Below are 11,432 nucleotides of genomic sequence, written 5' to 3'. Positions count from 1 at the left end.
GGGGAAGAACTGAGAAACCGGGTTCAGCAAGGAGGGCGTGGGCTGGCCAGAGCTCAGCAGGGACAGACTGCAGGAATGCCGGGGAAACACAGGGCAAAGGATGGAGCAACACCGTGGTGCTGTGATCGTGCTCTGTCAAAAACGGCACTGCTAACGGGAGCAGAGCCAAAGGAATGATCCAGACAAAGCTGACCCTGGCTTCATTAATTCAGAAATTCAGGTTACTTGTGCTGTTAGCCCATGCTGATGACCAAAGTCACTCAAACTCCTCGTAACTGTGAAATGACATCAACTGTAACTTCACCTTTGCCTCTCCCTCAAATCAAATAATGTAAAAACAGCTTCAGTGGGGAGGGAGGTCAGAGGAGAGGCCATCACACATCCTGGGGGTCAGTTGATGCCCCACAGCAACCCCTGGGTAAGAACCTTACTCTGAATAATTACCTGGAGCTTTCACTGGCATCAGAGCTTGCTTTTATATCGCTTCCAATTTTTTTTTCCCCCACTCTTTTGCAACCACATGACTGGAAACTCTCACAGCAGCCCAGAGGTGCCTCTGTCCAGCCCTGGGGGCTGGAAAACCCAAGGTGGTTTGTGCTGTCTGTCTGGTCTGACTGGGCACTTTCCTGCTGCGGCAGGTTCCGGGAATTGCCCCACAGTCATCCGTTCTTCATTTAATCTTTAATCTGCTCTTCAGACAAAACCCAACCTGCTTTGATAAAAGGAACAGGAAATGGATATATTGGAATATGTCAGGAGAAGTTTTTGCTCCTGCTGTCACTGTTGGGTGATGCCCTGAGTTGGACAATTCTCCATCTAAATACAGTGGTGCTGCTCATGAACCTCAGGCTGTGCTTTCCTTTGGGAAGGTGGGACAGCTGCATCCTAGCAAAATCCCACAGAGAGACAATCATGCTTGGAAAGGACAAAGTTAAAGAGGCAGCTTTTTGCTACAAGCACAGTTATGCCACCAGCTCCCTGTGCTGGAATTATTCTGTCATTTGTTTCATCCAACACAATCTCTGTGGGTTTTTTGGGGTTTTTTTTGGGGGGGGAGGTTGGTTTTTTTTTAATTTTAGCAACCTTTTATTTTGAAATTTTATCTTATTCTGAGTGAGCAAGGAAGGTCCACACCATGTGGCCCAGGGCAGGACCAATGCCTTCATTCCCAAAACAGGTCAAGTGCCACTTGTTCTGTCTCTCTCTGCAGGGAAAGGTGTTTTGTGCACTGGAAATATTGTTTAATGGAGGAGAGCTGAACTTGCACAGGAGCTGCTCAAATCCAAAGAAGATCAGCACCAGCTTTGGGGACACCAGACCTCACAGGAGCTTTTCTTATTAAGATGGCCTTGGATTTAGGTGCTGGATAAAAAAATAAGATATTTATGACCAGGAAATGCTCTCATCTGTGTGAACCAGCTCTACCTCCTGAAGGGTGGGAGCAAACCTAAGTCAGCTGTTGGTCAGGAGGGGATGGGAGAGGAGGGGGAGCAAAGTCTGTTTCTTTTGGAGGTGGACGGAGCTGGGGCAGCCCGGATGCTGGGCAGGAGTAGCTGTGAGCCTGGAGCTTCCTGTGCAAGGGGAAGTCGAGGCTGACGAGCATGGGTTTGGCAAGAACCTGTTTGCTCACGCCATGGCAAAAGCAGTTGTTGGTGGGCACCAAGTGCTGTGGCTTTGGAGTCAGAGATGTGCTTCCCCCTCCCACCAGGGAATTCTGACATTCCACAAAACAATTATTCTTGCCTTGCCCTCTGATCTAATCACCGCTAGGAGGGTGTGCAGGAAGAGTGAGTGTGTTGTGTTCCCTTCCCTGGCACAGCCTGAGGGATACTGAGGCTGCCCAGAGCTGGGTGGCTCCAGCCTTTCATCAGGGCAGCCTTGATCCAAGATAAAACCATCCCAAGGGATTGCACAGCTCAGAGCCATGAGGGGATCCAGCCAGCCCCTTGTGCAGGCAGCAGCAGGTGAAACTTTTCTTACTCTGTGTTGGCTGCTGATGCCTCTGGCAGGCAGGAAGGCTGGAAGAAGGGGAATCTGGCTACAAGACTTTTCCATGGGGAGATAATCTATGTAAAAGACTCTTCCTCCTTTCCAGCTCCCTCTAAGCCTCAGAAGTTGGGATATGAGCAAGAGCAGTGAGAGTCAATTTAAATGCCAAATCATGCTGCTGCTGCTGTTTGGGTTTTCTGCTTGGTGAGACACTAAAACAGGCTCTGTTGCAACAGTCCAGCAGCTCAGGGGAGTTATTTTGGGCATTATTTGCCCACTCATCTGACATGTGGCCGGCAGGTTCCGCCCCACAGCTGTCAGAAATTCCTGTTGCACAAGGGCTGCAGAAAAGAGGAAATGTGGTGGGCACATGGAAGTGACCAACACAACTGGACACTGTTGCTACAGCCCCAAGCACTCAAGGCTCTGCTGGGTGTTGGCCATTACAAACTTTTTCAAAAATACAATGTAAACCTACTTCAGAGCCTCTTGTCAGCAGAATTTCAAATTATCTGATCCCTCCCAATTTACTGCTAGGAATGTCTAGTGCCAGCAGCTTAAAACTTCCCAAATGTTCTTTGCGAGGTAGACACGCTACAGGGAACTGGACCTCATGGCAGGAAGGATGTTCAGCAAAATACCTGTATGAAGCTGAACCCTACAGTATTAAATATAAATAAATAAATGGAATGTCCTGGGAAGCAGCCCAGGAATAGCAGCTGAAGAGGGGTGAGGTACAGTGACAGGAGCATACAATTCCCAGCAGTTAGAGCGAGGTAACAGTGGTGTTTGGAGAAAGCAGGAACAGTAGGGAAACCATGAGTGGTGCTGTGGCTCCTGAGCAGGAAGTGTTGGCTTCACCTTTTCCTTTGCTGGCAGCTGAACTCCTCTCTTGAAGCTTCAGTTGTTTTTGTGCCTTTTCCAAATAGAGATTACACCTTAACAATGGCACCAATGAGGGAGGAACATGTCACACACGAGCCAGGCAGGAAGTGCAAGACAAAGTTTTAATCATTAAAAGTTTATCAATAAGCTCTTATATACACATAGTTATACACAAAGTGGTTCAGGAGTCCCTCAGCTTGGAGAGCTGTGCTGGTGAGGCCTTTGTCAGCTCACAGACACTGTTCCCATGGGAATGCCAGGATTTGGCCTTGGGGGCTTTGCTGTCCTCAGCTGGGCACCGAGAGGAGCCCGTATTCATCTGCTGTATCCAGGATTTTACAGATGACTGGGGACTCCACCTGGAACAGAGAGACCAAACCATGACCTCAGCCCTGCAGGCATCTTGGGAAGAGTCACTGGGAGAAAGGGGCCACCTTAAACATAGACCTGGAGATGTGCTCTGCTATCAGCCCTGACCTCAGGATGTGTCTGTACATACCCCAAGGATGTACTGGCAAGAATGAGGCTCCAACATGTAAATGGTCACGGCATGAGGGGAGTCCGATTCTTTACATCTGAAATTAGAGGAGAAATTGGTGGGTTGGTAGGCAATAAGCACACAATAAGCTCACTGCTGTCTGCAGTATTTTATTGAGTTAACAGATACTGCCTCCTGAGCTTTGTGACAACAGCAGCAGCTTTCTCCTCTGACCCAGGAAACAGACACAAAACATCACTTGGTAAAAGTCCACTTACTTCAATTTCACAGTCACCTGCCTTGGCTTGTCTGTCAAGTCACAAACATCTCCATTTCCATAGAAATGAGACACCATCCTGCCACAAAAATCAGAATGGAAGAGTTTGGAAGTATTAAACACAATTTTTAAGCAGGCAGTTCAGTGGTACAACCCAGCACCTCATCATTGGTCAAGTATTTAATATACAAACAAATAGTAAGAAATACATTATTATACTATACTATATATTATTATACTGTATGTTATACTATTAGTCTATATAGCTTTTATACTATTATAGAGCAATAGGTTGTATTACAGTTACTGCAGAGGAAAAGAGTTGTTCAGTGTTCTTTTTCTCTGTGCCATAACCGAAATGCTGAATTCCTTATTTGTGATGTTGACTGGGGGGTAAATCTGAACATGCTGCTCTTGGCAGTTTATTTTATCTGTTCATAACCCAAATTTCACGGGGCTGGGCCCTGTGTCCCAGGTGTGAGAGCAGGGCAGACAGAGCCTGGCTGGTACCTGACTGTCTGGGTGCCATCCTCTCGCAGGGAGAAGGTCCTGGCCGCGTTCTTCCTCGACCACTCGATGTGCTCCTCCTTGCTCCACGTACCCACCACCACAGAGGTCTTGCCACTTTCTTTATCCTAAAACAGGAAAAGCTCATCACTACTCCCTGTCCAGAGGATTGTATTTTCTTAACAAGAACTAACAGAACTCTTTGAACACACCTCGTGGTACTGGTGGACGTATTTGCCGTAGCAGAATTCATATTTCCACCAGCCAACGCCCTGGGGAGAAGAACAACCTCAGTGTTAAAAAGAACCAAACAGAATTCCTAAAACAAACAGAACACCAAAACCAAACCCATCCTTTTCCCCCCAGACCCTAAACCAGCTGTTTCAGCTGTAAAAGTCCCTATCTGTTAGTGAAAATCCTTCATGGCTAATTTCACTGTCTGCTCAAATAAACTGAATTTCAACAGAAAAATTACAGATAAAAAACAAACAAGTACATAAATTAGGATGTATTCCACCCAGCTTTATTCCACATGGCTTTGCTGCTCACCCCATGGAAGCAGTAGGAACCACTAAGGAATTCCTTGATGAGCTGCTCATCGGTCAGTTTGGAGATGTGGGTTGTCCCCACTGTTAACAGCTGGTGGCTCCCAACAGCCACAGGCTTGTGGATGGAAGAGAATTTCTCTTCTTTTGTTGAAGGCATTTCTTCCTGCAATTAAAGGATACAATTAAGTCCCCTGCAAAGTCTTAACAAGTTATATGAAGTTACTGAACACTGAATCAGGTTGGCTGTTTTGGTCAATTTTAGCTGAAAGAAAATTCCAGTCAAAAGGTTCACACATTTGTGAACTCTAGGCTACAAAGGCTACAAAAATTTAAATCAGTAGCCCACACTTGCTTTGTTTTCCTTCCAAATAGGTTGAGTTACAGATGGTTTCAACAAGCCTAAAGACCAATGAAAGACTGACATCATCTTACAAAATGTCTTAAAGATGGAAAGTAAACTAAACAATTCCTACCTCCTTCACTCTCCTAAAAGGCATCTTCAGCATTTCCTGCTGCTTCTCCAGCTGTTCCAGGTTGTGGGGCTTAAGTGGGGATCCTGGCAGGGACTGGCAGAAGATGTCATTCACAGGGGAAGCCCTGAACCTGCCCAACAAGGTAAGAACATGTCACTTTTAGACCTTCAAGTACAGGAATCAGTTCCATGCTCTGAGTTTCTGGATCTGCTGCTGCTCAGGTGGTGCAGGTGCATCCCTGGATGAGATGCCAGGTGTACAGGGAAAGCCCCAGAGGCTGAGCCACTGCTTGGGGCTGTTTTGGGAACACACAAAAGGCAAAAAAAGAGCACTGAACTTGGAATTTGGGTTGTGATCCCTGTGATGTTACTGAGCAGCATTCCCAGGCTGCCACCTCCACCTTTCCTTTTTTACCAAGGTGACATAAGGGGGGGAAATTATGTTCCTCTGTGTTTATTTTCAGGAACCCTTGCATGCCACCAGCAAGAAACCCTTCAGAAGGAGCCAACAGCTCCAGATTTTATCCTTATCAAGCAACGGAACAATTTCCCTGTGCACTTTCTATGTTGTTTTTTTTTCTACTGCTACAGAGGCTTAAAAGACTCAAGCAGTAAACAGGTATCAGTGCCACAGATCAGTGCAGCAGGTAACAGAGTATGACCAAACCTATTCACATGAGAAAATATACAGTGGATACCAAACATTAAAAACAGCAGCACTTAGTAACTCCAACTGCCAAGTGCTTACAAAATGCAGGATTTTGCCTTCAGACCTTGAGGCCTGTTTCAGATCACTGATTAAATACTCACTTGTTCCAACATCTGTGTAAATCCAGGAATCCTGTCCATTATCCCCCCCTGTCTGTAGGGCACATTCCCTTTGCAGTTCTCTTTACACCCCTTGGAAGGTCCAAAGACTCAGGGTGGCCCTCATAGTACAGTCCAGGGAAAGGGAAGAAACAAGAAGCCTACACTTAATTTTTGGAAAATAACACTGAAATTGTGAATTCTCCATATGGAAATGGCTTCTAGAGAGCTCCTCATGTTGGGACAAGCTAAAATCAAGGCTAAGGTTGTGGTTGGAGAAAATACTTCTGGTTTTATAGACATTTAAAGTGTACACACATGGTATCTGCAGTCTTCAAATACCACGAAGATGATCCCTCAAGAAATCACAAGCTCAGAGGAGACCCAAGTGTTCTGTGCACTGTACCTGTATTTGGGGTGGTTGCACAGCAGCGGGGTCAGGATCACCACCTCGTACTCACAGGTGGTGACTTCTGCTACGGAGAGGATCTCGTGCTTGGCCTCGGGGTGGCAGATGTACATCACTGTGCTGGACCTGGGCAGGTTCTGCCTCAGGCTGCAGGGAGTGCCATTGCCCAGCTCCACCGGGTAGTAGGGAGTCATCTGCCCTTCGATGTTTTTTGTGGGGATCTGGGTGAGGGAAAGGAACAGGTCATAACCACAGGACAGCTCCTGAGACTCCTCTGAAACAAAAAATGTTATCCCTGTGTGCAGAGCCAGCGTTACCAGGTTAAAATCAGACCCTGTGTGGCTACTCAGTGTTTCTGCAACATCCACACCTGTTCTGGTATTCACCCAGACTGGATCTGCCAGGCTCATCACCTCCAGCACCAGGCCCTAAAGAATTCAAAAAAACCCTACAAAGTCACCCTAGTACCTGCACTACATCTCTCAGCACTCCCAGCCCAGGCTGCTCCTTTTCCAGAGGATCCCACACCACCCGTGGCTAATGAAGGTAATGGTGTACACAAGGTAAATCCCACTTTGTCACACCTTCCAGTCCACTCTCTTCAGATTTGTTCCTTCGTGTTTCATCCAGCTCCCTCTTTAAGACATTAATTCCCTAAAGTGGTAAAGTCTCTATACTGGAAGCAGCTGGTGCTCCTGGCTCCCCAAAATACCCAAATCCACAAACTGACTCATTTTTACTTGTGTTGCTCGAGCTACTGAAGGTTTTCAGTGCTGAACAGACAGGGGTCTGTGCTAAGAGACAGAGGTGCTTTCTGGGGTCAGGACACTCCAGGGATCCAGGACCTTTCTGGGGTCAGGACACTCCAGGGATCCGGGACCTTTCTGGGGTCAGGACACTCCAGGGATCCAGGACCTTTCTGGGGTCAGGACACTCCAGGGATCCAGGACCTTTCTGGGGTCAGGACACTCCAGGGATCCAGGACCTTTCTGCCCCTCATCTGCTTTGGCTTTCAAGCCACGTCACCCTGTCCCAGGCCACTGACTCCTCCCAGAAACTGCTCCACCATGAGTGAAGACATTCACGAGGTTCAAGAGCCAACATGCTCTTTCCTGATAAGAGATTCCAGGAAATCCTGACATGGCAAGTGCATCATAAGTACTGTCTGAGAAAAAGGCAATAAAAGACTTCATTTCCCCTGAAGCTGAAGGAAAAGAGCTGCACTGCAAAACACTTTGTTTTCTTGGCTTTCCAAGAGGCACAGCTGCCATGTTCTACCCTCACAACGATCTCGAAAATGCTCCTCAGGCCTGGCTATTGCTGAGATCACTACACAACCACCACCCTGGGCTGTTCCAAAGGCCACAGACACAAAAACTTCATTTCAGCATGAAAATGTAGGCGAACTGGCAATGAGGTCAAACCTGCTCTCACTAATTCCAAACCCCAGCGTGCTTCAGGTATTCTCATTGTTTTGCTATAGAATCAGCAACTCAAGAGTTGAGTTTTGGGGCCTAAACAAGTGGGAAAGTTCTCTAAGGGGAAAGGGAAGCACAGAGTATTATGGGATGGGTCAGCAAGTCAGCTCCATCTCTTAGGGATTTTGTGCTGTAGGGCTTTGTTAAGTGTAAGTCATTGGAGTAGCAGGACTAAATAAATTTTCTGAGCTGGGACTGATAATTAAAAGCAAGAGAAGTGCAGCTCAAGAACAGTTTCATTTCTGGATATTCCTTTTGGGAGGGGACTAATTACATCACTTATCATTAGATTGGCTATCAGGAAGAAATTGCTCCCTGTGAGGGTGGGCAGGCCCTGGCACAGGCTGCACAGAGAAGCTGTGGCTGCCCCATCCTTAGAAGTTGTCCAAGGCCAGGCTGGATGAGGCTTGGAGCGACCTGGGATAGTGGAAGGTGTCCCTGCCCATGGCAGGTGGCACTGGATGTCTCTGAGGTCCCCTCAACACAAACCATTCTGGGATTCTATGATCATATATAAATTGCCTCCACTATTGATGGCAGAAGTTAGAATAGATGTTTTTCACTTGCCTCTTTTGCACCGTCTTTGGAATTTTCCTTCTCTTCTTGATCTAGGGAATAATTAAGAACGAGGTAAGTTTGTGCACTTGAAATAAAATGGAATTTCACAGAGAAGCTTTTCTGGCTTGTGTATTTGCTGGTGCTTTATACACTGCCAAGAGCCACTTGCAGGTGCAAAAGAGGAAAGAAAGGCAATAACCAGTGATCTGAGGCCCACAGCAAACAGAGCAAAATACACGTCAGTTCATCACAAAACCACCTGGAGCCAGTAGGACAGGCCAAATCCAGCCCTGACACCAAGGGAGGGCTGGAGAACACGTCACTGCCGCTGTTTGGGAAGGGTGGGAATTGGACAGGAAACAACCAGGTGCTTTGGAAGGAGCAGGAGCTGCCAGATAGGAAGCAGGGAAAGGACACAGGACACAATCTGCCACCTAAGCAGAGGGACAACAGCCTGAGAGACTCAGCCATGGTGACCTGAGGTACCATCACACTTCAACATCCAGCCCCAAAAATGGGTGACTCAAATCAAACATTCTGTGTTCTGTGCAGCAGCAGAACGAGGCACCTCTGCACAGGCACTGCACACACTCACCCAGAAAGACCAAACAAGGCAGGTTCTGAAGCCCTGCTGCTTTCCAGCACTAAGATCCCTAACTCAGGGCTGCAGCCAGGGATCCAGAAGTGGGATGAACAGCACTAAATCCCCCCCAAAAAGACTGCAGCCTTCCAGTTAATTGCTTCTAGGAAAACAATGGTGCCCATCTTTTACACACTAGCCTAGAATGAAATAAACACCCCAACCTAGGTGATGTTTTTCTATTCTGTTCTTTACATCAACCCTGAATGAACACTTAAGTCTGTGGATTTGGAAGACTTCTTTGAACTAACTTAGAGGCAAAAAATGCTCCAAAAATCAGTTATTCTAAACTGCTCTTTGAGTTTGGGGCTCAGCAACCTCATTTCCACCTAAGTCCCAGTCCAGGGCACTTGAATATTTCTGAAGATCTGTGCCAGGTTCCCTAAAAAAAGCTGGTTTTGAGACAGGAAAAATTAAAACCCAAAAAAATTCATTAACATCAGCAAAATGAAATAATCTACAACACACCTGGTTCTGACAATGGGTTCTTCATTATCATATTCCCCAGGTAATATTCTTGGATGTTTATTTTCTACAATCAAAACAAACATCAGTTACCACTTTCCAAGCTTTTTCAGGGAATTCAAGTCTGCTGGAGGAGTTCAGCAGGAAGGTACCAGTGGAGAAGGGGTTGTGAACAGCCTACCTGCCCCGTTTCCTTCTCCTCATGGTACTGACGGATGTGTTTCCCATGGCAGACCTCGTAAGTCCAGTAAGATTCAATCTTAGAAATAAAACACATTTTAAAAATTATCTTTAGATGTATTTACACACCAAAAAACCACACCCAAACGTTGGCTTTTGCAGCAAAATGCTGGAGCACCCTCAAATACAAGAGCACAGCAAGTGGTCTCAGTGTTGCCCAAATACACACAGCAGAGAAGACTTCCTTGACTTTCACACAAATAAAACAAAGGAAAAAAAATTAAATTAAAAAAAAAATCCACATTTTTAACTGCTACCATAGCAACCTATTAATCTGAATTCTGACATCTTTAATCACACAGAATTTTGTAAGCAATATTAAGGCATAAAGTTGTAAAGACCTTGTTTCAGGCTGCATTTATATCTCATTTACTATCCTGACGTGGACTGGCCTGTAACCTTTTAATTGGCATTTAATGAACGAGACAGAAGCAACATACTCTATAGGAACAGCTGCTTTGCTTAAAGAGAGGCTCCAGCAGTTCCCCTGGAGTAGGACCTTTATAGTCCTTTTCTTCTTCCTGCAAAAAAAGGATATTTCACGACATTAAAACTGACAATGTGAAGACTCAGCTACAGTTTATATTTACAGAACAACTCGCCTGAACTCACCTCGTTGCCACTGGCTATCAATGGCAGGAGACACTTGTACTTCTCTTTATCCACAGTGGTCATGATGATATAATTGTCTTCCTTGTACAAGACACCAGTGGTCGGCTGAGAAAATAACCAACCCATGGATCAGCCAGGCAGGGGCTTTTTAATGCTACTCATCAGAAATACCCCTGAATTCCTGAGTGCTGCTCTAGAGCATTTCCCGGGATTTAATTATACCACAAGACTGGGGTTTGGTGGTTAAGCTGGCTGGGAGTTGCTGCTGCCTTCGCTTTAGACCTTCTACTTCCAGCCATATCCTGGATCCCCTCCAGATCCCGGATCCCCTCCAGATTCCTGATCGTCTCCAGATCCCCGATCCCCTCGAGATTCCTGCTCCCCTCACTCCTGCTCACCATTTCAGACCTTCATTACAGCCCCCAGCCCCAGCCATCCCCCAGCTCTCCCCATGCCGCTTCCAGCACAGAATCCCCGGGATTCTCTCCCAGCTGCCGGGCTCCCTGCGGCGCGGGGTCAGCCCGGCCCAAGCCCCTCTGTGTGAGGAGGCTCGGAGCCCCTCCCCGGGCGGAGCGGCCGTGCGGGCCCGTGCGGTACCGACCAGGCTGAGCTCGGTGCCGGGCCAGTTCACCCTAAACGGGATGTCGTCGCTGAGCTGCGGGAGCGCTCGGCCGCCCTCGGCCACGGCCGCCACGGCCGCCAGAAGCCCGCAGAGCAGCGCCGGGGCCGGGCAGGGCGGCCGCAGCCCGCAGCCCCTCTGGGGGGCCGGGGCCGGGCTCGGCGGCCGCAGCCCGCAGCCCCTCATGCCGGCCGGCGGCTCCGCCGAGGCCGCGCCGCGCCGCCGCCACGTCGGCTTCCGGCAGCCGCGATCAACAACCGGGGCAGCGCCCGGCGCGGGCAGCGGCATCCGGGGCAGCGGCCACAGGTGAGGGGCCGGGCGGGCACGGAGCGAGCCAGGGACCGTGGGGGAACGAGGAGGTAGTGAGTGGAAGTGAGTGAAGGAGTGAGGGAGTGAGTGAATGAGGGAGAGTGAGGGGGAGAGTGAGGGAGTGAGTGTGAGGGGAAGG

General features: G+C 48.0%; 1 protein-coding gene across 2 annotated transcripts; it reads right to left on the bottom strand.

Moving 5' to 3' along the window:
• Positions 1–2,982: 2,982 nt before the first annotated feature.
• On the bottom strand, positions 2,983–11,287 carry ERLEC1 (endoplasmic reticulum lectin 1). Of its 2 annotated transcripts, none has more exons than XM_019006208.2 (14): positions 10,967–11,287; positions 10,366–10,470; positions 10,194–10,274; positions 9,695–9,772; positions 9,517–9,580; positions 8,418–8,458; positions 6,370–6,593; positions 5,158–5,287; positions 4,686–4,847; positions 4,349–4,408; positions 4,140–4,264; positions 3,631–3,708; positions 3,374–3,449; positions 2,983–3,233 (listed from the first exon to the last, which is right to left on the bottom strand). In XM_019006208.2, the coding sequence occupies exons 1-14, from the start codon at positions 11,270–11,272 to the stop codon at positions 3,162–3,164; spliced, it is 1,602 nt and encodes a 533-aa protein (XP_018861753.2). In that variant the 5' UTR covers positions 11,273–11,287; the 3' UTR covers positions 2,983–3,161. The 2 variants fall into 2 exon arrangements, with proteins under 2 accessions (XP_018861753.2, XP_033369050.1); XM_033513159.1 differs by lacking the exon at positions 10,967–11,287 and adding an exon at positions 10,764–10,782.
• Between the last annotated feature and the right edge of the window lie 145 nt (positions 11,288–11,432).

The sequence above is a fragment of the Parus major genome, chromosome 3 (genome assembly GCF_001522545.3).
Source record: "Parus major isolate Abel chromosome 3, Parus_major1.1, whole genome shotgun sequence".
NCBI lineage: Eukaryota > Metazoa > Chordata > Aves > Passeriformes > Paridae > Parus > Parus major.
The sequence above is the reverse complement of the archived record's forward strand: the minus strand, read 5'-3'. Positions and strand labels throughout refer to the sequence as shown.

What these genes read in the sequence shown, in the direction of transcription:
- ERLEC1 (XM_019006208.2), bottom strand. Translation starts at nt 11,272, where the DNA reads ATGCCGCTGCCCGCGCCGGGCGCTGCCCCGGTTGTTGATCGCGGCTGC. An exon ending in GAACCCATTGTCAGAACCAG is followed by an intron (nt 8,459 to 9,516) that starts GTGTGTTGTAGA and finishes ATTATTCCCTAG; the next exon opens with ATCAAGAAGAGAAGGAAAAT. An exon ending in CAGGTGACTGTGAAATTGAA is followed by an intron (nt 3,450 to 3,630) that starts GTAAGTGGACTT and finishes CTCTAATTTCAG; the next exon opens with ATGTAAAGAATCGGACTCCC.